This window comes from Oryzias latipes, chromosome 7 (genome assembly GCF_002234675.1).
Source record: "Oryzias latipes chromosome 7, ASM223467v1".
NCBI classification, from domain to species: Eukaryota; Metazoa; Chordata; class Actinopteri; order Beloniformes; family Adrianichthyidae; genus Oryzias; species Oryzias latipes.
Window position 1 is genome coordinate 6,228,432 of NC_019865.2, and position 26,032 is coordinate 6,254,463.

General features: G+C 38.4%; 1 protein-coding gene across 4 annotated transcripts in view; it reads left to right on the forward strand.

Moving 5' to 3' along the window:
- Positions 1 to 8,501: 8,501 nt before the first annotated feature.
- The window catches only part of LOC101167365 (helicase ARIP4), a 45,115-nt gene continuing 27,584 nt past the window's right edge, over positions 8,502 to 26,032 (forward strand). For 2 of the 4 annotated variants that reach the window (XM_023956419.1, XM_023956420.1), the window contains exon 1: positions 8,502 to 8,649. In XM_023956419.1, the coding sequence (XP_023812187.1) occupies positions 8,550 to 8,649 (100 nt within the window). In that variant the 5' untranslated portion in view covers positions 8,502 to 8,549. Of the gene's footprint in view, positions 8,650 to 22,777; positions 23,013 to 24,230; positions 24,480 to 26,032 lie in introns of those variants that run through there. The other 2 variants (XM_023956421.1, XM_023956422.1) reach the window with 2 other exon arrangements.

Here is a 26,032-nt window from a genome sequence, read left to right on the forward strand (position 1 = left end):
CAGTTGCTTGTTTGAGCTCTTTGGAAATACTGAGCATGTTCCTGCTGCATTGGCCCCTGACTGAGCTGTAACAGTAGAAGTCTGATGCTTCATCACCAAAAATGACCTGTTTTGCAAACATCTCTTCACTTTTTTGTCACCTGTGGTTTCAACTGCTGGGAAAATTCCAGCCCCCAAAAAAGGAACAATTTTATTAACTGATTTTCAAATAAAGTTGAATATCTAATCAGATTTTCTCCTTTCATTTTTAAGCTGCCCCAAGAAAAACAAAACTATTAATTTGGGATGCATGCTGAATCATTGACATGTTAAGTGACAGTTCAATAGTGGGAGCCCTCAAATAAAAACAAATTAAAGGTGTTTAACATTCACTGACGAATTGCCTCATTTGAAGAGAATTCTTTAAACCTAGTTTGCATGAACACATCATAAAACCTCCAGACCCAAACTTCTCCTAACAGAACACGGCTCTACGAACCAGACAGAGTGGTTTTTGTTGTCTGTGGATTTGATCTGTTTGAGTCTTTTGTTTTATATTTTTATTTTTTCTTTGACTGATTTTGAAAGGGTGACCCCTCCCCCTCTCTATTCTCAGCATTGTGTAATCCTGTTACACAAGCAAGTGAATGCAATGCAGATCTTTTACTTCTGAAAGTCAGATCAATATGAAGGTAACGCGTCCTAAATGTCAGATCTTTTTCTCCTTAAAATGTCCTACATTTAGTAAGATTATTCTGTTTTATTTAGTATTATTCTGGAGGGTGATGATTGATTATTTAAAAAAAAAACATTAGTATAGTAGTATATTTATATGAACAGAAGAGTCAATAATATGAAAATAGGAAAGTGGTTTGTTTTTAGTGTTCATGTTTGCATTTAAAATTATTTTTTTAATGGGCTGTTTTTAGGATCAGTCTTTACTGTTATTATAGGACTACAACAAATTATTTTGGAAAAGGCTTGATTGATGCTTAGCTATTTTTTTTATGGTCTTGATTGAAAATTTGTCCCTAAACCGTGAAACTAAGATTTCAGCTGGCTTTTTCTAGAATTTGTTCATGATGGAGTGAGTGAGTGTGACGTTGCCATGAAAACAGCTTACTCCCAGCGCCAATGAAGTCAATTCAGTTGCCATTTTTTGCGACAACATTGTTTAGCAGGGAATGGTTTAAGTCGGTCTGAGTCACCATTTCTATGGCAACCTCTCTTACCAATCAGGAGTGAGGTTGTTGGAAGTCCACGCCTCCTCTGAAAGTGGCTGCAGAGAATCTGTCAATCAAATGTTTCAAACGTTTTAACACGGGGGGCCAACGGGCACCACATACTTTCATTGAAGCATCTGATTGGTCAGTTTATAACTCAAGTAACTTGCAATAAAGGAAACAAATATAAAAATGTTTGGATTACAAGAGCAAAAGCAAATGTAAATCTAGTAGAGCAAGAATGATTATTCTGAAAAATCGAACGACTGAGTAACAGCTGTTTATTTCTCAATAGAGTTCTCTGGAATGTTGACTTCTTCGAGCCAGCGGGTTCTTCCTGATACTCAGTCCAGTTCTCATATACAGTCAATGGTTGGAACACCTTAAAGTGTATTTATTTATTTTGATTCAGGTCTAGATGTGTTTCGGGTCATGTGACCTCATTAGGAATTTATTTGAATATTACTGACATATTTAGACTGAGTTAAGTTGAGCTTATTTTGGCTGTATTAAGAAAAGTTTTGTCATGCAGTCCGTGTTAACACATTGACAACCTCCCCTCCTGCCCCACAACTTTGTTAAATCTTCTCTGAGCCCCTGCAGTGTTTCTAATCTGGCTTTAGTGAATTCCCCTACAGCACTTCTGACATAAATCCATGCTACTCGAGAGCCATGTTGGCCTTTTGGCCCCTTAGGAGGGTAAAAGTTTTGGAGAATCCTTTGTGGGGGTGGGGGGTTAACTGTTAATTTAGTTTAAGAAACGGGACAATGAACCCGTTTTAAAATCTTTTGTAATGATGAGGAGCAAAAACTGAGAAGACGCTTTATGAGTGGCCTCCTGTTAACATGGGGATCGAATTGCAGCTCCCACAGGTCTAACAGGGATTTCACATGTTAAACATTTCCATTTTCATTTTGACAGTGGGGAAAAAATGTGATGATGCGTGCTTTTCAGCGAGGGTGGAAGAATTAGTCAGAAGAGGGTGAGTGTTTACAGTGTTCTCACATCTTGGCATACGTCTTGCGTAACTTCTTTATTCCACTAAGCTGAAAAGTGGCATTATTAAGCCGAACTTATGTAAGGCAGCTTATGCAAGCCGCTGTCTTCTCTTCTTTTATCATTTGGTTGATAAGATTCCTGCTTTTTCTAAGGAGCTTTCAAGATGTTGGCAATGATTTTAGGTTTTTCCTTGAAATAAAATGATACTGAAGTTTAGATTTCAGGACAGTTAGGACTTGGCATTTATTTTGCAACTTCATATTTTGAATTGTACTTTCCCTAAGAAGTTTATATGAATATATGTTTTGGTTTGTTTAATTTTATAAGAATGAAAAGAGAAAAAGTTAAAAACCTAATGTGTGGAACTGAACAAACAATAAATGTTGCAACAAACTGAATTTGCCACCTTTTAACATCATTGAAACCGTAATTCTCCGTTCGATTTACAGTTGTTGTTTTTTTAATCATACTTTCTTCACAGAGAAGTATGTTAAAATGCACGAGGCTGCCCAGCTATAGAGCCTGCTTCCTCAGCAAACATCCCTCCCTTTCCACCTTCCTATTGACAAAACACCTGATCCAGGTGATCAGCAGCAGGCAGAACAGGGGTAACTGGGAAAACTAGTAAGATACCTGCCCTAGAGGATTGGCTTTGTGCAACTCCAATCTATTGGCAACTGCTGAATTGCTGTGTGCACTGCAACGTTGATTTGCATCAAAACATTTGGCTGGAACATAGATTCCTGTCAGCAACAAAAAAACAGGAGTCTATTGGGGTTCCGCTGGTGAGTGAGTCAATAAATAATTGGTCCAAACCCCAAATATTTTTGTGGAAAAAAATTGTTTCACTGATGACTGAAACCAATGTAAAACATATTTTTCTGTTTAGAAAATAGGTAAGGGATAGTCCCAGTCGAGGTGTCCATCATAAATGAATGGATGATGCAAAGGCATGAACTGCCAGGAACGAACCAGAAAATGGTTGTCCATTAATCCATAACTACAATGAACAACCTGAAGGGCATTGTCCCACATATACCATGGTCACTTATGAAATAAAAAACATATTAAATAAATTATTAATACTTTAACCTTGTTTTTTATGTTTACATTGTTTTAACAAGAAACAGACTATGTGATGCGAGGCGGGACACGTTATGATGGCTAAAGCCTTCAAGTCGCTCTGCTGCAGCTGTTGTATGAAGACTTACCAGCAGAGGAAAGTGGTAAATCGGCTATATGTGACACAAAGCATCCCTTTAGTTCACCTCTTACCCCATGTTTTTGTCCAGATGATGATGCAAAAGTTTGTTGCAAAGAAACAAAGTCTCCAAATAGTCTTAGATCGCTTTCATTGCAAGAAATATTCATCATTAACCCTGGACACTAAATGAGTGTCAACAAACGCTTTAATTAATAAAAAAATGTATGTGTAAACACATATTAACTCTCAAGAAATATGGTTAGCAAGGCAGAAAGACAGACAAAAAACTATTTCCAATTAAGGGGAAGATGGCTGTTGATGGAAAAATGTGATATAGATCCTGGCATGTCCATCATAGAGCAATTGGAAGGACAGAGATTGTTTCTACGGTTGCTGTTGTGATAAACCGTGGAAGAACGTATGTCCACCTATGTTTCAAGTTCTGTTGTTCGGGTTACCAACTTGTGCTGTCATATTGAACATTCAGGCTTTTCGACCAGAAATTCTTTTTTTACGTGTCCGTTATCCCTTTTTAATAAACACCCTGCAGCCAATCAGAATTGAGTATTTACCCAGACCATTGTATAGCAAGATTTGTTTTAATGCCATAAAAAAACATGACAGGTGACGGCCTGTTATATTCAGAGCAAAGCAGTTATTTTGGTCTATTATCAGCTGTGTGTTGATATGAGATAAGTGAAGATGCTCGCACAAAATGCGTTGTAAAATGTCTGCGCAGGACAACATAGCAGCAGGCTGTTGCCAACAATAAGGAAAGGAGGAAACGACTAGTATAGTTACCCTGGCAGCAGGTGAGCTTTCTAAACTGCTCTAAAGGGTTTTTTATTCCTGAATTGTCAGTGAAAAGCTTTTACAGGCACTGTTTGGCATCATGCTGTTCAAGATACAAAGGTATTCATTTTTTCCTCTTTCTTTTTTCCCCTCATTTGTTAAGGTTTTTTTTGGGTGGGTCTTTTTTTCAAGTCTCCCAATAGTTTTTTAAAATGCATATCACAAAATAACGTTTTGTAATCTACATTTTTTTTCCTCCATTGTTATTTATTTGATAAGTTTCTAAAAAGATGAAAATAATTTTGTCTGAAATTTTCATTTTTATTAAAATGATGGGGAGAAAAATTATTTCTGTAAAGACTTGTAATGATGATAAATGGCTCTTTATGCGAGAAATGAATCTGTAGGATACATTCAATCAGTTTCAGTACCACTCTGTTGATCCTAAACGCATCAAAAGTAAAAATAAAAGCATGCTAAACTGAGATTTGGGATCATTTCTAACTGGTTAGATTTTTTCAAAGAGCCTATATCATGTTATTCTTAAGCCTTTCAGAGTGAACTATCTCCATATCTTTGACACACTAAAGAATGAATTTTTTAAATGAAATACAAGTCATTTTTACTGTTCATTTTACTATCTGGAAGTAAGACAACGCGATCTCTGCAGTGTGTATGCATTTCTCCCACGAAAACAAACAGCATCCAAACTTTTTCAAAGATGGATGTGCATATTGTGCATATAAAAAATAAGCATTTTTGCAGATCACTGCTGTGTGCGTGTGTGCTAGACCGGGGGCTGTGCAGGCAGCACAGACTCTTCCTGGAAGGGGCTGTTCCTCACTTTGTGATGTCACAATGTGCAAACCAACCCGCTCAGAGATCAGGGTTTTAGAGGATTACTCAGAGATGCAGGAATGGAGCAAACTTTGGGGTAATCTTTTGTGAGGAATTAACATAACAATACACGCAAAAACTCAAAAAAGTTGATTTTGCATGATCTAGGCACTTTAGTGCATGTCTGCTACCAAAAAAAAAAAAGAGGGGAAAATGGTGTAGAATTCACTCTTAATTGTTTGGCAGTAAAAACTGCTCTCACAGCAATTAAAACTACTTTAGAATATTTAGCTGCATGTTTAGATATGTGAATACATTTTACAGAGGCTGATTTCTAAAGAGGATGCATAGACGGCTGCATTCACTCTGGTTGAAGCCATCCTTGTTATGACTGCATACATTTTCTTGTAGCGCAGTCAGCTGACTTCCTGCTAACTGAGAACGCATGAATGCTAAGAACTTCTCTTTAGACATATTTTCCAGATTTCATATCAGATTCTACTACGAACGCTGCTACACATTAAAAGTTCTTGCTCATCATTCAAGTTTAAGTCAAGTTTGCACTGTTCACCATTCAGTATGGGAAAAAGCTAAAACAGGTCTGTAAGCCAATCATTTGCATGCATTTACCAGCAGCTGTGAGAGAAAGTTCATGATGTGAATATCGTGTGAACCTCCTCATCCAAGCAAACATAATGCTGCATTCAATGATGGGCTCTTTTGTTTGTCACAAGAGAACATCTTATTCCATCATTTTCTACTTTACCTTCCAAATAGGATGCAACAGAAAACTGATTCGTTTTATGCAATATGTAATCATGTTTTTGTTCACTGCAGTTTAAAAAAATTGACTAAACAATGTTCTTGTATATTTTTACACTAGACCTGCACAATATATTACAATATAATTATTGTAATCGCAATATCCAGCTCTGCAATATGTATATCGCAAAAGACGACGAAAATTGCAATAAATTGTGAACCTTAAGTGTGTTCAAACAATCTTATGGCAGCTTGAAGCATTTAACGAATCAAATAAATCCCTTAATGCTTTGACCAATCAGATGGACGCCTTCAAGTTGTTGACCAATCAGATGGAGGCCTATTATGTTAGATGTTTGTCACCTATGTCGTTGAGGGTCATTTGGAGTATAATTTTTAAACTCTTGCAGTGAATTGTGAATGATGTTTTTGGTTATTTTGCTATTTGTTTATTTACCGCAAATTATATCGTTATCGCAATATAAATCTCTAATTTCGCATATCGCGAGTTTTCCTCATACTGTGCAGCCCTAGTTCGCATCATATCTTATGAATGGACCTACTTTCTCATTCTCCTTTGTCACTATTGAGTTAAAAAATCAGAATTTTGGTTTAAAATTGATAACCCATCTGATGAAGTTGGAAGATGGATAAGAGTTCATTTTTAATGTACTTTTTCTGCAATTAAATATATTTTTTAAAGGTGCTTGATACAGTTATATAACAACCATGTATTTTTTAGACAGAACTTTTGAATGGATGGTGAAAAGGAAGTTTGTCAGTGTAGCTACACCTCTGTATTTGGATGGGTGTTTATTTAACCTCTTTTACATACAGGCTGTTAAAGGGGTTGCATCCGGTAAGAAGGATTTAAGCCTTGGTCTGTTATGTAACATGTTATTGCCTAAAATTCGCACATTTGTTTCAACTGTTTTTCTTTGGTTTATTCATCTTTATAATTGTTGAAAAAGAAATTGCGACTAGCTGGTTGTCCTCTTTTTTTTTTCTGTCTCAGATGTTCCCTGACTTCATTTTCACAAACTTGTACTTTAATTCACTTGTGTAGAATAAACCTTTGCTTCTTGTTTTGGATGGGAGCACATCCATTTTCATCAAGTCTACTTCAGTTTGTGCTCTTCAAAAACTATTTTGTTAAATGTCTGTATGAAGCTATTAGCTGGAAGAAGCTACTGCATATTTTAATATTTTTGTGTGATGATTGACACAGGAAACATTTATTGTGCTGGTCCAAAACTGGACGTTTTAACTACTTTTAAATAACAGGAGCAATATGAGATTTGCACATGACCCATAGTTCCCTTGAGCTGTAAACTCAAGACCCCCCCCCCCCCCTCCCCGGGAAAGCAGATGATCTCATCTGTACAGAGCATACATGTTCAAAATGTACAGAGCAATGCAGATTAGAAATTTTACTCTTTTGCTTTTTTCTTCTTCTGATTTTTAGTCCAGAGCCCATTCTGCCAGTTTCTTTGTATTTATGTGGCTCTCTCGAGGCTAAACTATGAAGTCAGTTTGGCCAGAACTGCCTGTTGTGTAACGGCTGTCTAATGTTATGCAAGGTGAGTTGGCTGGCAGTCAAGAATAAACCTTTCAGTGCGACTGTCTGGAAATATAGACTGGAGGGATTTATTCGTTTTACCTGGAAATGCTTAGCTAACACAATAGTGCTTTTTCTTTTTAGAATTGTTTTCTGATTTGTGTTGAAATTATTCTATTTTATTATATTTTCTGCTTGATAAAAATCATTTTGTATGTGGTTAGTGAAGCTGTTGGTAAACAGAGACAAAATATAGATCACAAATTTTTTTTATCGACTTTTTATTCTGAGGCACAGAATATCTCAATGAGAAAACTCTTGACATGTGCTCATGGGTCATGGTGTCTTTCTGCCATCATTTGCTTTGTCATTCTCCTCTCTGTCAGGTTTCCTTTGCTGTTTCTTATAAAGATCTGTCTAAAACCAAAAAAAAAACAGGTCTCCAGTAATGAATAAATAGATACACAGATGGGTTTTGTACATCAGGATCAGCTACATCTGGTGATCTGGCAGTAAGGCGAAAGCACAACATCAAATCCATCTGTTTTTCATTTTTAATGACTGGTTTTTATTAGGGAAGATGCTCTTATATTTCTCTATTATGTTTGTTTCTGTCTCCAAAACTCAGGAAAACGCCACAGTCGTTGTGAGGCTGTTTCAACAAGTGTTTGATTCAAACCATTGCATCATGTCCTGGAGTTGGATGTCGAGCAGAAACTTTAAAGGGCCTATATCATGCTATTCTTAAGTCTTTTAGAGTAAAGTATATCCATATACATGAGTAAAGTATATCCATATACTTTACCTACTTTAGCGCAGGTTTTTAGAGGAATACTCAGAAATGCATGAATGAATCAAAATACAGCTTTGGAATTGATTTTGTGAGGAATGAAAAACATTATGATACACTTAAAAGTTTAAAAAGTTTAATTTACGTGATTTAGGCCCTTTCAAACCATTTATTTGACTATTGTTTTTAGCTACTAAACTCATCGGAATCATGCTTCTTCCATGAAAGTGAATCATTTTGGTTTACAGAAACATTTTGTTTTTAGCAACAACTGGACTAAATAATGTAAAGTGCAGCACATTTTCTTTCTCTGGTGAATTAAACCGAGTGACTTCCTGCATTTCCCTGCCTTCCAGGTGTGCACATTGTGGCTATGCAGAGGTAGCAGTAACCATCATCTCAGGATGTCCAACGACAGAGAGGAATGCCATGATGGGAGGAAAAGAGTGCGACAGATCGTCTGTATCAGCGATGAGGATGACGATGAAGATGAGGTGATTTATGGTGAGTCAACATGGAGACTTCCTTAACCCCTTGTGCTATCTTAGATGACCCCACCCTTACTTTGACATGTTCTCCAACCATGACATAGGTGGATAAAGGTGGAAAGATTTCATGTAATCCGTGGACACCAGTGAGGTTCACAAATCATTGAAGAAAAAAGGTTCAGAGCACTGTCTAGTGGGTCTAGATGACCCAACTCCCAACGTTAAAGTGCCTAAGATAGCACAAGGGTTAACTGAATGTTTTCGGGATTATCTGATGCAGCAAAGTGAACGGATTTTAAAATGGGGAAAACATTTCCATTGAATCTGCTTTTTAAAGGTCAAATACAACAGAACATCCTCAAAGGAGACAAATTAAAGACAAATAAAAAATTAAGAGAAATGTTTATTTGAAGCCCTAACTTTGGCTCAGGTAGGTGTGCTTCAGGTAAAAACATAAAAAGACAGTATTGGGTTAATTCCAGAATTGGAGAACATTTTACTTCGCACCCTTCATATTTCCAATAATCCACATACAAAACACTTAGACATCTAGTTTCTGAATAAATTTACTTGTCTTGAGACCAAATCTACAACAAATAGAAAAGAATGCTTGGAAATAGTTTTAAAAATACCAAATAATCCTGGAGTACCCCCTAAATAGCCATTTTCCCTTCTCTCACACCCTGTAATGTCCAAATCTTAAATAAAACAGTTGAAATCAAATTGATTTTTTTGGGGGTATTATTTATTTTATTGATGTCTCTTGTAACTTCAACTAATATTTATTATTCATGAAATGTGTGACGCACGTGTGTCCCTGAGCTAATCAGTTTATTACGCTATTTTTGTTGATGAATATGTAGCAGAAAAGTAGAAAAGTGAAGGTTTACTTCTCAGGAGTTTTGAATATCCTCCATTTCTGGAATGAGCTTGAGTTTCTTTTATTCACTATTTTCTTTTTAGGATTGTTCAGTATTTCTTTTTCTGCTAGAAAATCTTCATGTTGGTTTCTCAGAAACCTCACAGATACAACGAAGTGCTATCTTTGCATTCATGAGCAGACCAGCTCCCTTCAGCAGACCGTACAGTTCTGTCCTCTCAGAAAGAAAAAAAACTTTGATGCTACTATTTGTTACATAACTCAATGAGTCATCCATCAGCTCTGTTAAGTGTAGATGTTCCTGTCTGAGTGTGCGTACACATATTGTGTAAAGATGAATGTTTCATGGCGATTAAAATTCTTTGTGAAAAACAAAGGTGCTGATTACATTAGTTTATTAAGAGAGAAAAGCTGCACTTTAGTAAAGACTTGACAGGATTTGCAGCTTAATCAGAAACACATTGTAAAGGCCCTGCAGGCCTTAAAGTTCCTTCTGAGTGCAGTAAGGCAAAGACACAACAATTATTGATAAGGCAAGTGTCCTTGAATTTTAGTTCTTCCTTCTATTTTCTTGTTTCTATCTTACTTTAAGCTTCTAAGTTGAAGGTTTATGATTAGCTGTTTGAACATTTGTTTAACCTTGTAAACTTTGTGTACCGTTTTCCATTTTTGGTGCACCAAAAACCTAGCTTGCTGCAAGAAGAACCAACATGTTCTGGATAAAGAGAGGCACTAAAGTTTATTTATTTTATTTTTTTCTGTCTTAAATTCCAGGTAATTGTTCCAGATTTCTCATTTGTTTGCATTTTTATCATCATCAAACTGATTTAATTATTAGTCAAAGATAACTCAAATTAAAATGTCTTTTTAGACGAATGTGTTAGTTATTGAGAGGAGATCAAATCTAAACCGGCATGGTGTGGAAAAGTGATCCTCACCTGTCCAAAGAGATACTAAGGTTTAACAGTAAAAACATTGAAGATTATTTAGCTCCACTAAGGCTATTTTAAGCTAGAAACTACAACAACAAAACAAAAAACATCCATGGGGCTATTCCTGACATAAAATTAAATTCTGAGAGGAAATGACTGAAAAGATCCTTCATAGTCAACTTTTCATTATATAGAAATATAGAAATATCTTTATTGTCATTGTACATGTACAACGAAATTACAGTGCAATTTTTCCGGTGGAATTACAAAAAAGTCAAAAATAAATAAAAAACTAGAACTGTGAAATAAGACAATATAAGATAAAATATAAAAAGTATTCAAAAATATAAAAAGGAGGTTACACCTTCTCCAGCTATTTTACACCTTCTCCAGCTATTATTCTCATTGTCTACATTGATACAGTTGAGCAAAAATGATCAGGATCCCATTATCCAATACAGGTGGTCCCTCACTATACACTGTTTCACCTTGTGCGATCTCTCCCATTTCGTGGATTTTTGTTGTGCAACTTTGCTCCCTTTTGCATCGTATTCTGCATCCCGATTGGCTGTAGACCACTGTCAGTCAACCTTCTCCATGCTATGTCTCCCATACAGAATGTGTTGAGAAAGCCAAATATACAAAAATTGTTTGGGGTTTTTTATTGAGAGAAAAGTGTATAAAGTGTGTTAGGGGTTTTACAGCCTTAAAACATCAAATTAAAAAAAAGTCTACTATGCAGATTTAGTCTATCACAGGTTATTTTTTAAAATTCCTGCAACAAGAGAGAGAGAACTAATTTGAACTGGTCTGAGACCTTTAGTTATGCAACAAAAAACTTTTTACATCATAAAAATGATTTTAGAATTGCTTTCTGATCTGATCTGAATGCACCATCCTTATCAAGTTGCCAGGAAAAATGATCGGTGTGGACCACACTTGTCTGTTCCTGGAAACTGCTTTTCTGTAGTTCTCCATCTATTGAGACCCTTCAGGCTTCACATCACTGAGATTAAATGCCCATTTAAATGTAACAGATTGACATACACCAACATACATGCACTCTCATGTTGTTTTCCATTTCATCTGCTTAGCAGGAACCCCTCCCCATGTTACCATCTTCTCACAAATGCACAGAAATGCAGCCACAAACACTTCCACTGTCCTAATTACATTAGCAGCGTGCATGCTGCCATAGGGCTGCAATGGTGGCTGTGCAATAAGACTGAACCTGAAAATGTGTGTGAGAAAGGGTGGTGGCAGAGAAATGAGGATGATGACTCGGAGCCATTAATCATTCTCAAACAGCGACTCGGGTTCTTCCTGCTTACTGGTGGAGCTTAAAATCCATTTTTACTGCAGCAGTGCAACAACTGACTCAGTGTAACAGGAAATGTTCAAAGCCTGAGCCTGCAGAGGTGAGCCTTAACCTTAGATAGTCAGTGATGGAGTTTTGAAAGTTCCAGAGGAGAAAAAAACACTGTGGTGCAGCACACACAGTATGTTCAGTGAATAGGAAAACTCGTTTTTAAGGACACACAACACTGATGCAAAAAGAAAAAAAAGTTTAAAAAACTGATTTAAGGCTTTATTCTACTTCAGGGGTCCCCACATCCAGGCCTCAAGGGCCGGTGTCCTGCTGGTTTTCCATAAACCCTGCCTTATTTGCTGCTGATTACCTTGATCAGGTGTGTTTAACCAATAAGGAGCTTCAATGGCAGGTTGGTTGGAAAACATGTAGGACACCGGTCCTCAAGGCCTGGATTTGGGGACCCCCATCCGATTTGATTGACAACACAACAAAAAAAACAATCAAAATTGTCTGCAGGGTCACAACTACCCATCAGCAAGGTTTTTATGTAGTTCCTAGCAAGATTCCAGCTCAGACGAGGAAAACTAAGACGTACATGGATCTATTTGTCTACAAGTGGTTGCATCAGAATGGAGCGAAGCAGGGAGCTTGTGGTCCACCCAGTATGTTTTCTACCTAACAAATACGATATTTTTCAAACTGCATTTTTTACACCAGCTCCTGATTCACAAAGATTTTAAAAAAGAAATGAAATTCAAACTTTTTCTTCATAATGTCCTCCATCATAAAAAATGAAACAAGATCATGTCAAAAAAAAAAAACGCAATTTCAATCGGAGTGGGTCTTTAAATATGTCATTATTTAAGAAATGGAGCCTGGTGATGGAGTTTACAGAATTTATTTACTTTTTTATTCTCTTTAAATACACTCATAATGGACCAGCCATCCTATACAGGATGTGCAATGACCTTCTCATTGCACATGTGAGACTGCACCAAATTAGAACCCTGTTTGGTAGATAACTCGGTGGCCTTGTGAATTCAAATCCACGGCCGAGAGAAACCAAAGACTCGAAAAATGCCTCCCTCCTTGACACTCAGCATTAAGGGGTATGATTGGGAAGGTTAAACCACCAATAGCTTCCAAGCTTGTCTTCAGAGCACCGCTCCCCCAGGGGATAAAATATGACAAACAAATTTTACACACCCAGATTTGTGACAACCAATGGGACTTTAACTTTAAGATGCATCGAGGACACATAAAAATGTGGAAATCCGAGCTTTTATCTTTGCTTTTTTATTTAGAAGAATTATCAAGTTGAATTATCAAGTCATATGCAGTGGAGCAAAAAATTATTTAATTAACCACCAATTGTGCAAATTTCCCACTTAAAAGGATGAGAGAAGCCTGTAATTTTCATCATAGGTATACTTTATCTATTAGAGACAAAATGAGAAAGATGGGGGGGAAAAAATCACATCGTCTGATTTTTAAAGAATTTATTTGTATATTATGGTGGAACAATTAGTCTTTGGTCAATAACAAAAGTTCAACTCAATACTTTGTTATTCCCATTTGTTGGCAATGACAGCAGTCAAACGTTTTCTGTAGGTCTTCATAAGGTTTTCACAAACTGTTGCTGGTATGTTGGCCCATTCCTCCGTGCAGATGTCCTCTAGAGCAATGAGGTTTTGGGGCTTTCGCTGGGAAACACAGACTTTCACCTCAAAAGAGGTGGGGTTGAGATTTGGAGACTGGCTAGGACCTCCAGGACCTTGAAATGCTTTTTATGAAGCCACTCCTTTGTTACCCGGACAGTGTTTCATCTTCAATGCCCTTGCTGATAGAAGGAGGATTTCACTCAAAATCTGACCACACATGGCCCTATATATTCTTTCCTGTACACAGATCAGCCGTCCTGGTCCCTTTGGTGAAAAACAGCCCCAAAGCATGATGTTTCCACCCCCATGCTTCACAGTAGGTATAGTGTTCTTTGGGGTACACGTCTGGCACTGCAGGATTTGAGTTCCTGGCGGTGTAGTGTGTAACCGATGGTATTCACTAGGTCCCCCCTGTGTGGTTCTGGGGGTTTTGCTCACCATTATTGTGATCATTTTGACCCCACAGGGGTAGATCTTGCGTGGAGTCCCAGATGGAGGGAGATTATCAGTGGTATTGTATGTCTTCTGCTGTATTTAAAAAAAAAAAAAAGAAATACAAACTGCACCGGCCTAAAAGCCGCAGATATCTATATGGAAAAACTAACATTTGCTGCATGAACAGAACGATTTTGTACTGTAAATAAAAATGAACCCGAACAGATTCTTTCCGAACAGCAACTTTGCTGATTAACAGAACCAAGAGAACATGACCAGTATTTATTTACCTTCATTTCTCCAATGTTTGAAACCACAAGTTGCTTTAATCATCTTCGCTGAAACCCATGAAGTCATCTTTTTCAGTGTCGGAGTTGAACAGTCTCAGAAGCGCTTCATCACATCTGTCTCCATCAGTCTCGCTCTCCGTGTCACTGTCGTCCTCCGTTAAAGTCGGCTCTGAAGGTCCGCCACTCTCTTTGCGTAGCAGTCCGGCCTTTCGCAACCCGTTGCTGATGGTGGATTCTTTAAAGCACTCCACGCTGTTAGGATCCACTGACACACATTGGAAAAGCTTTTCGCATACGGCCAGTTTTTGTGAAAGACTTCTCGCCACTCGTCATCCAAGTCTCCCACTCAACCCGGAGTGCAGCTTTAAATCCTGATTCACACTGATGTCAAGTGGCTGCAAATACTTTGTTGTACCTCCAGGAATCACAGCTGGAATGGAGTTAGTTTTTTTAATCGCTGCTTTCACAGAATCTGTGATGTGCGCCTTCATGCTATCCAAAACAAGCAGGGCTTTTTTCCGTTGAGAAAATCCTCCCGGGCACTTACCATAGCACTCCGTTAACCATTCCTTCATAATGCTTTCCATCATCCACCCTTTGGAGTCAACTTTGACCACTATGCCTTTCGGGAGTTGTTCTTTCGGCATTGTTGCGCGCTTAAAAATGATCATCGGTGGAAGTTTTTGTCCAGATGCCGTCCACGCCAGAACGCTGGTGAAGGGCATCCTCTCGTGGCCTGTTGTTTTCAACAACACGGGTGATGCTCCTGTCTTGTTAACAGTCCTGGTCAGATGCAGATCTAACCTCAAAGGCACTTCATCCATATTTATGATGTCGTCTGGTCCGATGCACTTTTTTGCAACTTCGTTTCTACAAATTTTCGAAGGTTTTCAACTTTTTCCTGGTAGTCAGGGGGGAGTTGTTGACAGAGAGTGGTCCGTGCCCTGATAGACAGGTTTTTACGTCTCATCAACCTGAAACACCATGATGGCCCAGCTTTGAAATCTTCAATATTCATTTCGCGGGCGATTGTTTTGGCTTTCAGTTGTGTCTGTACAGTTGATACACCTCGGCCACCTCTGTGTGTTCACCCAGTCCTCCAGGACATTTTCAAGTTCAGGCCACCTGCTTTTATGTCCTCTGAAAGCTTTTGTGGACTTTTTACATTGCATGAGCTCTTCCTGCTGCCCTGCCGGTTTAGCTCGTGCTGGTCTGCGGCGCCTTCCGTCCGTGAAACCCGGGTTCGACTCCAGGCTGTTCCCTGTTCCCTTCTCTACCTCTGTGCCGGTCCCAAGCCCGGTTTGAGAAGGTTGCGTCAGGAAGGGCATCCGGCGTAAAACATTGCCAAGTTTCCCATGCGACTTGTTCGCTGTGGCGACCCCTGATGGGAAAAGCCGAAAGAGAAACATGAGCTCTTCCTGCTGCCGCCTCCAACGTCTCACCATAGATTCATTGACGCTAAGCTTACGTGCAGCAGCGCGGTTTCCTTCCTGGATAGCAAGCTCGATGGCCTTCAACTTAAAACTTGCATCGTATGAACTTTTTCGTTTGGTTTCCATGATGAAGTGGCGAGGATTTGAAAAAGAATGACCACTTAGTAATTTGCAGTGCGTGGTCTATCTGCTAAAGAAAAAGTAGTGTAGTCTTTTCTTCTTTGCATTGATTTTTCGTCTCTCATTTATTTTTATAATTCTAATTCCGGTTATAGAGCGCCCCTAGCGGTGGTAGAAAAATCCACAGAATAGCCGCACATTTGTACAAGCCGCACAGTTCAAAACCTAGAGAAAAAGTAGCGGCTTGTAGTCCAGAAAATACGGTAGTTAAAAATCGGACAATGTAATTCTCTGGATTTTCTTTTCTCCTTCCGTCCCTCAAATTACAGACCTCTCTCATCTTTTTAAGAGGGAGAACTTTCACACTTGGTGGCTGACGAATTTTTTACTTTTTAGCACATAAAAAATAACCTCAGTTGACCAACTAGATAGTTTAAATAGATTAAAGAATCAATTTTAAAAAATCACAGCCCATCATGAGAGCAGCAGTACGAGGACGTCTCATTTCATCAGGTCTAAGTAAAATTTGTTTGCTTGTTTATCTTTGTCTTAGTATATTTTTGCTTCTGTGACATCAACCCCCCTCCTGTCTTCCCGATCTGTCCCATTGTTGCTATAACGACTGTCACCAAGACACTGGCCTCCTCAGAGATGAGTGGCCCATCCTTATTTAACATCCCCCTTTTTATCCCTTTGTTTTCTTGTTCTACCATTTTCTTCTTGTTTGTAACTTTAGTCTTTGTCTTTATATATTCGCATTCATTTGTTGAATTTGTGTGTTATTTTACTAAATTCCTGCCATATACATGCAATTGGTTCAAATCAACCTATCGTGCCATGTTTAGGTATTTTTACAATCTAAAGGATAAAGTACCTTGATATATTGACAAGGGAATTTTAAAAAAAAGTATTGATGTTCATGTATTAAGATACACTTGATTTGTTAATAACATTAACTTATTAATGGGTCAAGCCACTGCCAACATCAAGTATGATGCTATTAATATCAGCTTTCATTTTTCCTTTGTTTTTTTTTTTTTTACTCCTATCTTATTTTATGCAACTTTACATACCGGTAACTTGTTGTGAGCTCTGTTCTGTATCTGAATACTTCTGAAAGTATCCGCTGCTCAGAGGGGTTCAAATTGTCATTTTAATTTAAGGTGGAGACAGTTTTGAGTTGGAGAATTACTTTGACTTCAGAAATTTTTTTGTCATAGCGATCACGAACAACCCTGTCAATAGCCATACAGAAAATGTGCAACTGTATAATGTAGTGAATAAGCATTTTTCTGTTTGGCAGACACTTCTAATACAATTTCTCAGCCTATATCATTGCAATTTTGATTATAGTTCTTTATTTTACTAAAAATATTTGCATGAACTGATAGATTCACCATGTTGACAAGGTTCAAATCTAAAGTGCAACACTTTGAAAGAAATATTGTCGCTGCAGCACATGTAGACACATTTTCAATAATACTTATGGTAAACATTTGTCATGTAAACCTTTTTATTCATTCTGTGGTATCATTTTAGGCGGTTTTTATTTTTGTTTTGTTGCAGAGCACAGAAAAACATTAAAGAATGTATTAAAGTCAGTGGAAGAACATCTGGGTGTAAAAGTGAGTCCACACATCCAACAAGTCGCACTGGGAATTAAGGAAGCCAAGATAAAAACAGATATTTTAAAATAAAATGTTCTTTTCTAAAGCACAATGCTGCGGTGGTGTTAATCAGGAGCTGACATGGCTTTCAGAGTTGCTGAGTGTGTGTAGTTCATATGGGGCTGTCATAAGATCTGGTGACATGTTTACTCACGCTGCCCACACACTTTAATTCCAGCAGACGGGAAAAGTAATCGTTTTTTAATTAGCCGGTTGCTCTGCTGCTTTTTGTCATTTTTGTTTAGATTTTTACACGTCTGGTCTGAGCAAAATGATGATAAAAGGTTTGATCTACTGTCAGAGAAGTGTGTTATTAGAATGAGCTCAAATACATATTCTGATCTTTTGCTGCACAACAGTGTCTAGTTGCTGTTCAGAGGCTAAGCTATTACAGTATGTAATTGCATAGATTTAAAAAACATTGGATTATACACAAATGGTTTTATGATTATATTTGGTAGTAAAAGGGGAAAAAGGATAGAGGTGCACCAATGTCATAATGATAGAAAATCACTTGTTTGACTTAGGTTTTCTTGCATTTTTAATTCAAGTGCATCAGGATCTTATTTGACACGGGATGTGCATTATTTTGAAAGGAACTTGTATGTGCCTCTGTCAAAAGTAAAAGAAGTGGGATTTTGTGGCTCTTGTTGAGTTTAAGTCTATAGTAACAGGCCCAGATGGCTCTTTTAGCATTAAAGGCTGCAGACTGTGGCCTAGAGGGAAGGCAGGGTACATAGTCTTTTTGGTTGTAGCTTGGCCACGTTCCATCGCCCTTGTGCTCCAACCTTGGGCCTGCCTCCAGAATAAGCCCCTGATGATGTTAGTTTTGGCCACATAGGGGACCTTGTTTTTATTATTTCCATAAGGGGCACTTGAACCGCTTTTAGTTTGGCTCATCTGCTATGGGAAAACTTACCAAGGACACATGTCCCAGACTAAATAGCCACTAAGGCCTCATTTCCATTGAACAGTACGGTCCGGTCCAGTATTTTGAGCTTTTTTTTTTTTTAGAAAATGGACCCATTGAACAGAATCATACCATTTTTGGGCCCCCATTGGTTGTAGGTCGACAGAAAAATGGAACGGAATGGTTGGGGCGGAGCTACTTTCATCAGACAATGAAACCCATTAATTGGTGGAAGGTCATTACGATCAAAGAAAGCACCAATCTAGGGCCAACGTATTCCTCTTCGCTGCCCGCAATCTTCTTTCAGACAACATTACATAACTTGTATACACAAACTACCAAAAGCAAAGAGGGGGGGGGGCAGAGCTGCTGGATGTCCTCCATTTTTGTTGTTGATAGCTTTTGCTGTAGTCGCACTCTTATAATGCAAAGCTACGGAAAAGGAAAGCTCCAGTGTTGCACCGCTGTGTTATAAACTCAATTTATAGCATCGAGACAGAAGATTAAAGGCAAAATCAAACTATTTTAAAAGTACTTTTGTTAAAAGGAATACAAACTAGTGTTGTCCTGTGTAATCTATCTTTTGTGTAATCCATTACCAACTGGACCGTAGAACTATCCTAATGTGAAGGAATGTGTCATTTAGGGTCCTGTTATGGTAAATTAAGATTTTGTAACAAAGATGATCAACTTTTAGATTTGGTTGTGAAAATAAATGGGATATCCCAAAGAGAGAAGCTTTGTAATATTGCGTGTTGGTGTGTGGGTGACCTGATTGCGGCTTTTGCACCGAGTCAAGTGTAGGAGTTGATGCAGCCGGTCTACATGTTGATTCATCAGACTGCCGGATCACAGCACACATGCTTGTGTCTGTTCCTGCGTTAGAGTGACTCAGTTTTTGTGTGTGTTTATATATTTGTGTGCGGTGTTGATCATGTAACTGGCTGACTAGTTGGTAAAGATGATCAGTAAACAGCCTGAATCAGACTGGATCTTTTTTTACTTGATTTGATTTTTTATTCTATGATGTAACTGTTTTATTTGATGGTGATCTCTTCTGTTTTTTAGCACACAAAAAAATACATTATTTTGGTCCAAATTTGGGATAGTTTCATTGAACACTACAGTTTAGCAATTAAATGAGTTTGAATGATCATTTTGATTTATCGTTTACTCTCAGAAATTAGCGTGATCTGAACAATTTTAATGTTTTCTTGGTGTCGTCTACATGACATACGTTGCAGGAAGACTCACAACAGACAGAAGTACGCCAACTGAAAAGTCAGGAGAGACTTCCTTTGACGTGTGTTTCTGTTCAAGTTTTTAGTTTTTATACATCTATCATACAGGATGAAGAAATGTATTGTTTTCTTGTTTTTTTTTAACTTGTCCTGTCCAACCGCTGGGAAAACAGATGAGAGCTGAAGGCCTCTTGTGTTGGACATATTTTACTTTAACAACAGGGCTTATGAATCTTCTGACAAACCAGAGGTACGTCTGAATAAACCCCTTTTGTAATCGAAACCAAATTTTATTTATTTTAATCATATTTGAAAATCTTTTTTGTTGGACCGGACAAGAAATGTAATGTTTAACAACCCCTTCCAGCTGCTCTTAAATTAAAAAAAGTCTATAAATTTGTGTTTCAGTGTTTAAACATTTTATTTCCTGACAAAAAACAGCATGTTTGAAAAAGCAGCTGTGTTGTAAATGTAGTATAAAAAAAATAAATAAAAAAATAATTCATTAATTCAAATTTGACCAATTTTAAAGTTTACTTTGGAAAAAGTAAAAGCTATAAAGATTGTCGTTGAAATGTGTATTCTTCCTTTGTTTGAAAATGGTGATATGATCTATTGCCGTGCCTGCAAAGGAAGTCTTCAAAGACTGGACACAATCCTTCACTCTGCAGTTCGTTTCGTTACTTTTGCCCCTTACAGGAAACACCACTGCCTGCTGTACTCTCAGGTTAATTGGCCTTCTTTGCAGTCCCGTCCCATTTGCAGTCACAGGCTTGTGTTCATTTACAAAAGTTTGCTTGGTCTCTTGCCTCCATATATAAAACAGTTACTACAATTAGAGTATCCTTCAAGATACAACACTCGTTCTTCACAACTCCTCAAATTGAAACTTCCAAAAACACGGTCCTCCTGTGGCCTTATGTCTTTTCGTTTTGCTGCTCTAAATGATTGGAACTTCTATCAAAACATACCGCATTTGCAAACTCTGAAACCACTCTCCATTTTTAAACGCTGAATAAAGAGTTGTGTAAGTGTTTTCTTAATCAGTAATTTTTTCTGCTTATAACTTGTACCATTTTATTTCCTTATATTTCCATTACTAAAATTGATATTGGTGTATATGACACTGACAGCAGCAGGGGGTGGGGGACTGGGTTTTGAGTTTGTTTGTTCTATGTTTTAAAACTGAAAACTTAATAAATATATAAAACACTAATCAGTAATTTAATACGTCTAAAACATTTTTGTTGTTTTCTTCCCTCTCCTTTAATTGTTTGTAGCATTTTTAGGCCAACATTGTAAATGAAAATGTTTTGCCTGCTGAAATAAAGGTTTCTATCTATCTAAAATATTGTTGATTTCATCGGGATGAGTTTATCCATCATGACTTTGAAATGTCATGTTTGTAATAAAATTGCACTTGCTCCTGTTACCATATTGATAAACCAGTGAGATAAATGTACGGTATTTATTAAGACCATTTAAGAATGCATGAGTTTTTAGGTTTTGGCTGTAAGAGAACTGAAACAAATTTGCCATCAGTGATTTAGAACATTGGGGCTATGTGACTGGAACTTCATTTTTACTGTCCTTTATCACGAAAAATCCACACCAAGCAGCCAATCGGAATCCAGTATTCCCCTGGATCATGTTATAAAACAACTTAAAAATTGGGAAAATCTCTTAAATCTCTAGAAACAAGGTTTGAAATCTTGGCAAGTTTCAAATAGTTTGCTGGGTACAAAGCTCAAGATAGCTAAGCAGAGTTATCCTGGGGCCCCTAAAGCCGCATGAGTCATAGCCAGCTTGACTTTAGTCACTTAGGTTGTGGCTGGGAGAAGGGGCTGCAAAACGGAAGATCTTTCCGGACTTCATTAACCCAGGTTATAAATAAATAAATGTGTAAACAGAAATTAATGGGATCTAACTTTCACCGTCACTTGCCTAAAGCAATATATTTTGGATTGCTTGGAAAAAAGTTTGTTTCATATAAACGAATATATTCTCTACAACATTCTGTTCTGCAAATTGAATAAACCTTTTTTTTTTTAATAGGGCTAGGAGTAAGCCAGTTTTTCATTCATAAGGTTTTGCCTCATTACATTAGTTTCCATGTCCAAGTTCAGCAAATGGTTAAATAACATGACTCATGTCTTTCCACAATCTACTTTTCTGTGCCTTTTTATGGTCAGTTGAGGTTATGTAAACTGTGAAATGTGAGCTCTTGTCCCTCACAGGAGGCGTGACCAGATAGCAGAACTGTGGTAGTGTGGCAAAGGTGACTGTGTGACCAAATTCATACGTTACTAAGCAGACGAGTCTAAACGTCGATGCTTGGCCTGATCCTCCCCCACCTCACCATTCTCGGCTGTGCACTCCCTCCCTCGGGCTTCATGGCGAAGCGGGTTAGTGGGTGCAGTCATGTGAGTGTCGCCGCTGACCCTCTGCCCCCCATGTGTGTAACGTGATCTGTAAATGATAATCCCCCTTCACCAACACGGTTTAAAAAAAAAAAAAAGCTCCTGGGGTTCACATGGTTGTTTGGAATCAGCACCTTTTCTTTTCAGATTTTACCCTAAAACACTGACTTTTTGCTTTGGGTTTTCATTCTTTTATCATTATTTTTGTCATTCAGATTTACTAACCTTAGTCAATATCACAAATAAAAACTATCTTTACAACCTTATTTTTTCATAATGGCTGCATTTTTTGTTATGTTTAATTTGATTTATTTCTTTAGTTTTTTATTTGGTAATTGGAAAGCAAAGTTTATTTCTGGTTTTGATTTCATTTACATTAGTTTAGCAAACTCTGAGCAAAGAATAATTGAGTTTATTTTTTTGTCTTTTAATAATTAAATAAAATTAATTACTTTCACAATTGCATGTTTTCATCCTCTTCCTTATCATTGTGACTCATGCCATTATTTTGTACATTTTCTTAATTAGAAATATATAATTTGCAAAATTATAGTTTTTTTCCCCTTTGTTCATCCTCTCATGTATTCCTCCCTCTGTGCTTCTTTATGTTGGTCTGGTTGAACCCCATTACCTCTGTTACCTAAGGCAATGTCTTAGGAGTGGGCGGGGCTTGCTGACATCACACTAGTTCCTGTGTTAGAAGCAGGAGGGGGAGGGGAGAAACCGAAATGGGGAGGAAGAGGCGGACAGGAAAAGCAGCACAGCCTGCGGTGAGGGGGGGCTCCTACACACGACAGGCTAAGGCCGCTTTCAGCGACTCGTTGTTTTGTAATTGTCCCAATGGCTCCGTGTCCTCACCAGAGTGCCGGTTACTCTGTGAGACGAGGCTAGATGTCAGGAGACGCTCACACATCTCAACACTCTCCGTCCAGAGCTCAAGGAGGACGATTATGTGAGGAAATGTGTTAGCTGTGTAGAGAAGTGGGACTTTATTTTGTAAGTGTGAAAGCTTTAGGAGGCATGGATCTCTCAGTAGGAGACCAAAAAAAAACAAAAAACTTTGAGCCACATGACATGGGTGAGTAGTTCAAATTTCTTCTGACTGAGCCGAAGCCTTCTGCTCTCTCTTTGGTGACTGACAGTCGTCACTGATCTCTCCACCGGCAAGGATCCTTCCTCACATTTCATTACAGTCTATGCCTGCAGACACATGCGTGGGGGGGCTGGTGTTCTACCATCCTGACCTACATGTGGTGGAGTGCCACCTCTTCTGCCAGACCATTCACAGCTCAGAGGTTTCATAAGATATATTATGAGAAAAAAAAAAGAGTTGTTCTTGTTCCTCTTCTAAAATGCAAATTGACCACCAAAACGGTGGCGTTTCAGTTATCAGTGAAAACGAATCGTGCTGCCCAACATTTCCTTTTACAGCTGATGCTCAAAGTGAAAGGAGTTGGAAAGTAATGCCCAGTTTTCATAACAGTATTCCCCGAGCTATGGATACATCTTTAGAAGTTGGTCTTGTTCTGTTATTGAACACTGAGTGACCAGGTATGAGCCTTAAAGAGCTTTTCTTTTCTTTTTACAAATGAAAGTAGATATTTTAAGATCCTAACGTAAAACATTTTTAAGGTTTTATTCATTTTTGCCTCCTCTGACCCCACGACCCTGTGAACCTTTCGAACTTTAAAATCCTCTGCTGACCTTTGTCTCCGTTTTAAGACCACTTTTTGCGTTCCATGCATCCTGTCTGCATAAGTGGGATTCCGAAGTTCTTTGAGGTTGTTTTTTTTTATATGTGAGTTTTCTGAAGTCCACTTTTTAAGTCTTTTCAGAGACCTTGACCCAAATTTCTGCAGCCATGTTTTTCCTGTGCTCCTCTCTCTCTCTGCTAGCTGCTCCCACCACAAGGTTAATGGGCGTGTTTCTGTTGCATACATGTGCACAGAGCGGCGAATCATCTATGAATAGATGTTTTAAAAGTGCATGTTTGACCCTGTCCTCTCACGCTCGCGTGCCGACTCCTCTGAAACATTTGAAGGATTCCTCAAACTTGTGTGCTTTGATCAATGGGTCATCGCTCTATAGAGGTTCTTGAGGCTAAAATGCTTGTGCTGGCCAGCAAACACAATAACAGCATGAGTGTGTGGGCGCTCGCTGTTCTGTATGTGCCCCTTTTTTTTTTCTCTCATGGAAGGGGGAGGAACGAGAGCTGATCGGACTGTGACGTATGAGTCCCCCCTCAGCGGGGCCCCAGTTTCAGCATGAAGGGTTATGTAAGTTCTCATCTGCCAACCCTCCTGCCTGCCTCATCCTCACATTCACATTGTTTTTAAGCAGAGAGAAGAACAGAGTGGCCAGTCAGTCAGTCACTGAGGCGAATAAAGACCAGCTGAAATATAGTTGAGGCTAAAAAAAAGAGGTCAAGTGAAGCTCTAACTCATTCTAATTTTGGTTTGAGATTGGAAAGGGAGACTGAAAAAAAAACCTTTTTTGAATTCTTCAAAAACCATGCTGCTTCTGGATGAATCTGAGTCATTTGCAGGTATGTGACTTTTATTACCATCAACTCCAGATCTGTTTTAGCATGACTGAAGCATCTAAATGAAAATGGTCGCTCGGTGAGCAGTAAAAATGTAAAAAGCAACGTCTTGAACCGTGTCGAGGTTTAGAGAGGAGAAAGAAAAACCTTTAAAAGGATCATTTTCTGTGCTGCAGAGCGCCGCTTTTCTGTTCACAGAAACATGAAGTTGCAGAAAAGGGGAGCTGGATGAAAGGCAGACTTTAATGGTAAATGTTGTGTGGAAGAAGGTTGTGATGGTCAAGTTACTTAACGTTGTTGTGTAACCCTGCATTGACACCTAAACGAGCATGCAGGGTTAGTGCACCCTCTTGCTTTTGGATGTTCTCTCCTTGCTTTTGTCCCGTTCTCAACCGATCTCCTTGACTTTCATTCATTTCTGCTGAATTTATTGGATTTCGTCCTCGTCAGAGTTTTTTCTTTTGCCGGTTTCTCAAACTCCAGTTTGTTCCTTCGTCTCCTGTTGTCATCCGAGTCCTGCCCTCCCATTGGCTGCGTGCGCCGTTACCCAAACCGGTGCCTGTGCCTGATTGGCGGCTGCAGGCAGGGTTAGGCCATGCTGCAAATGCCAGCATGTGGAGGAAAACGGATGGTTCAGCAGAGCAGTAGGTAAGGGGGTTAAACCGGCGAGGAAGCAAGTTCAGCTGCAGGCCGTTTGACCCCATCAACTAAAAGTGTGTTGGATAAAAATTCATGGAAATTTCAGATTTGTTTTGATGAATCCATCCAGAAAAATAAGAACCTGTGTGTCAAATATGATCTTAAATTAAAGATGGGTCATTTTCAAGCAAGCTATTATCTGCATCTAATATAAAATAGTGCAAACTAATGCATGTAGTTATGACAAGGCAATGTTGAAAACAAATTAAACTGTGCTAAAATTGTAGGTGTTCCATTCTGATGGATCTTTGCAGACGAATAGATCCATGGAAGTTTTTGTTTTCTCCGTCCAAGTTGGCGTCTGGCTCGGAACTGACATTGCTCGCCATTTTTGTTGCAGCAGTAATGTTAGGTTGGGGGCGTGAGGGGTTGTAAGCTAGTGGGGGAGTGCTTTTAAACAGATGGATTATTGGAAATGAGGGGGGGCTTACTCCGCACCAACAATTCCACTCACAGTTTAGAGGCAAATTTTTAATGAGCTCCTGCCACTCTGCAGAAACTATGTCCTAGAAAACGGCAGAAATTCTTTGATTTTGGCTAAAAAAAACTGCATAAACCACCAGGAATGCTTTTACACCAGATCAAAAGATGATTGGAGTGAGACTTTTACACTTGTTCATTTAAAACTGTTTAGCTTCAGCATGATGGACCCCTTGATTTCATAATCAGGTTATGTAAAAGCTGAATAAAAGTGAGTGTGTTGGCTGCGAGAGGTCCGAACCCTCAACTTGTTCAGGCCGCCGGCGTCCAGTTTGCTCTAACCACTTAAAATAAGGCTTACCAAATAAAAGCAAATGAACTGGCTGTTCTCCTTTTATTCTGGCGAATTCCAGATGTTTGTGTAAGCACTGATCCTT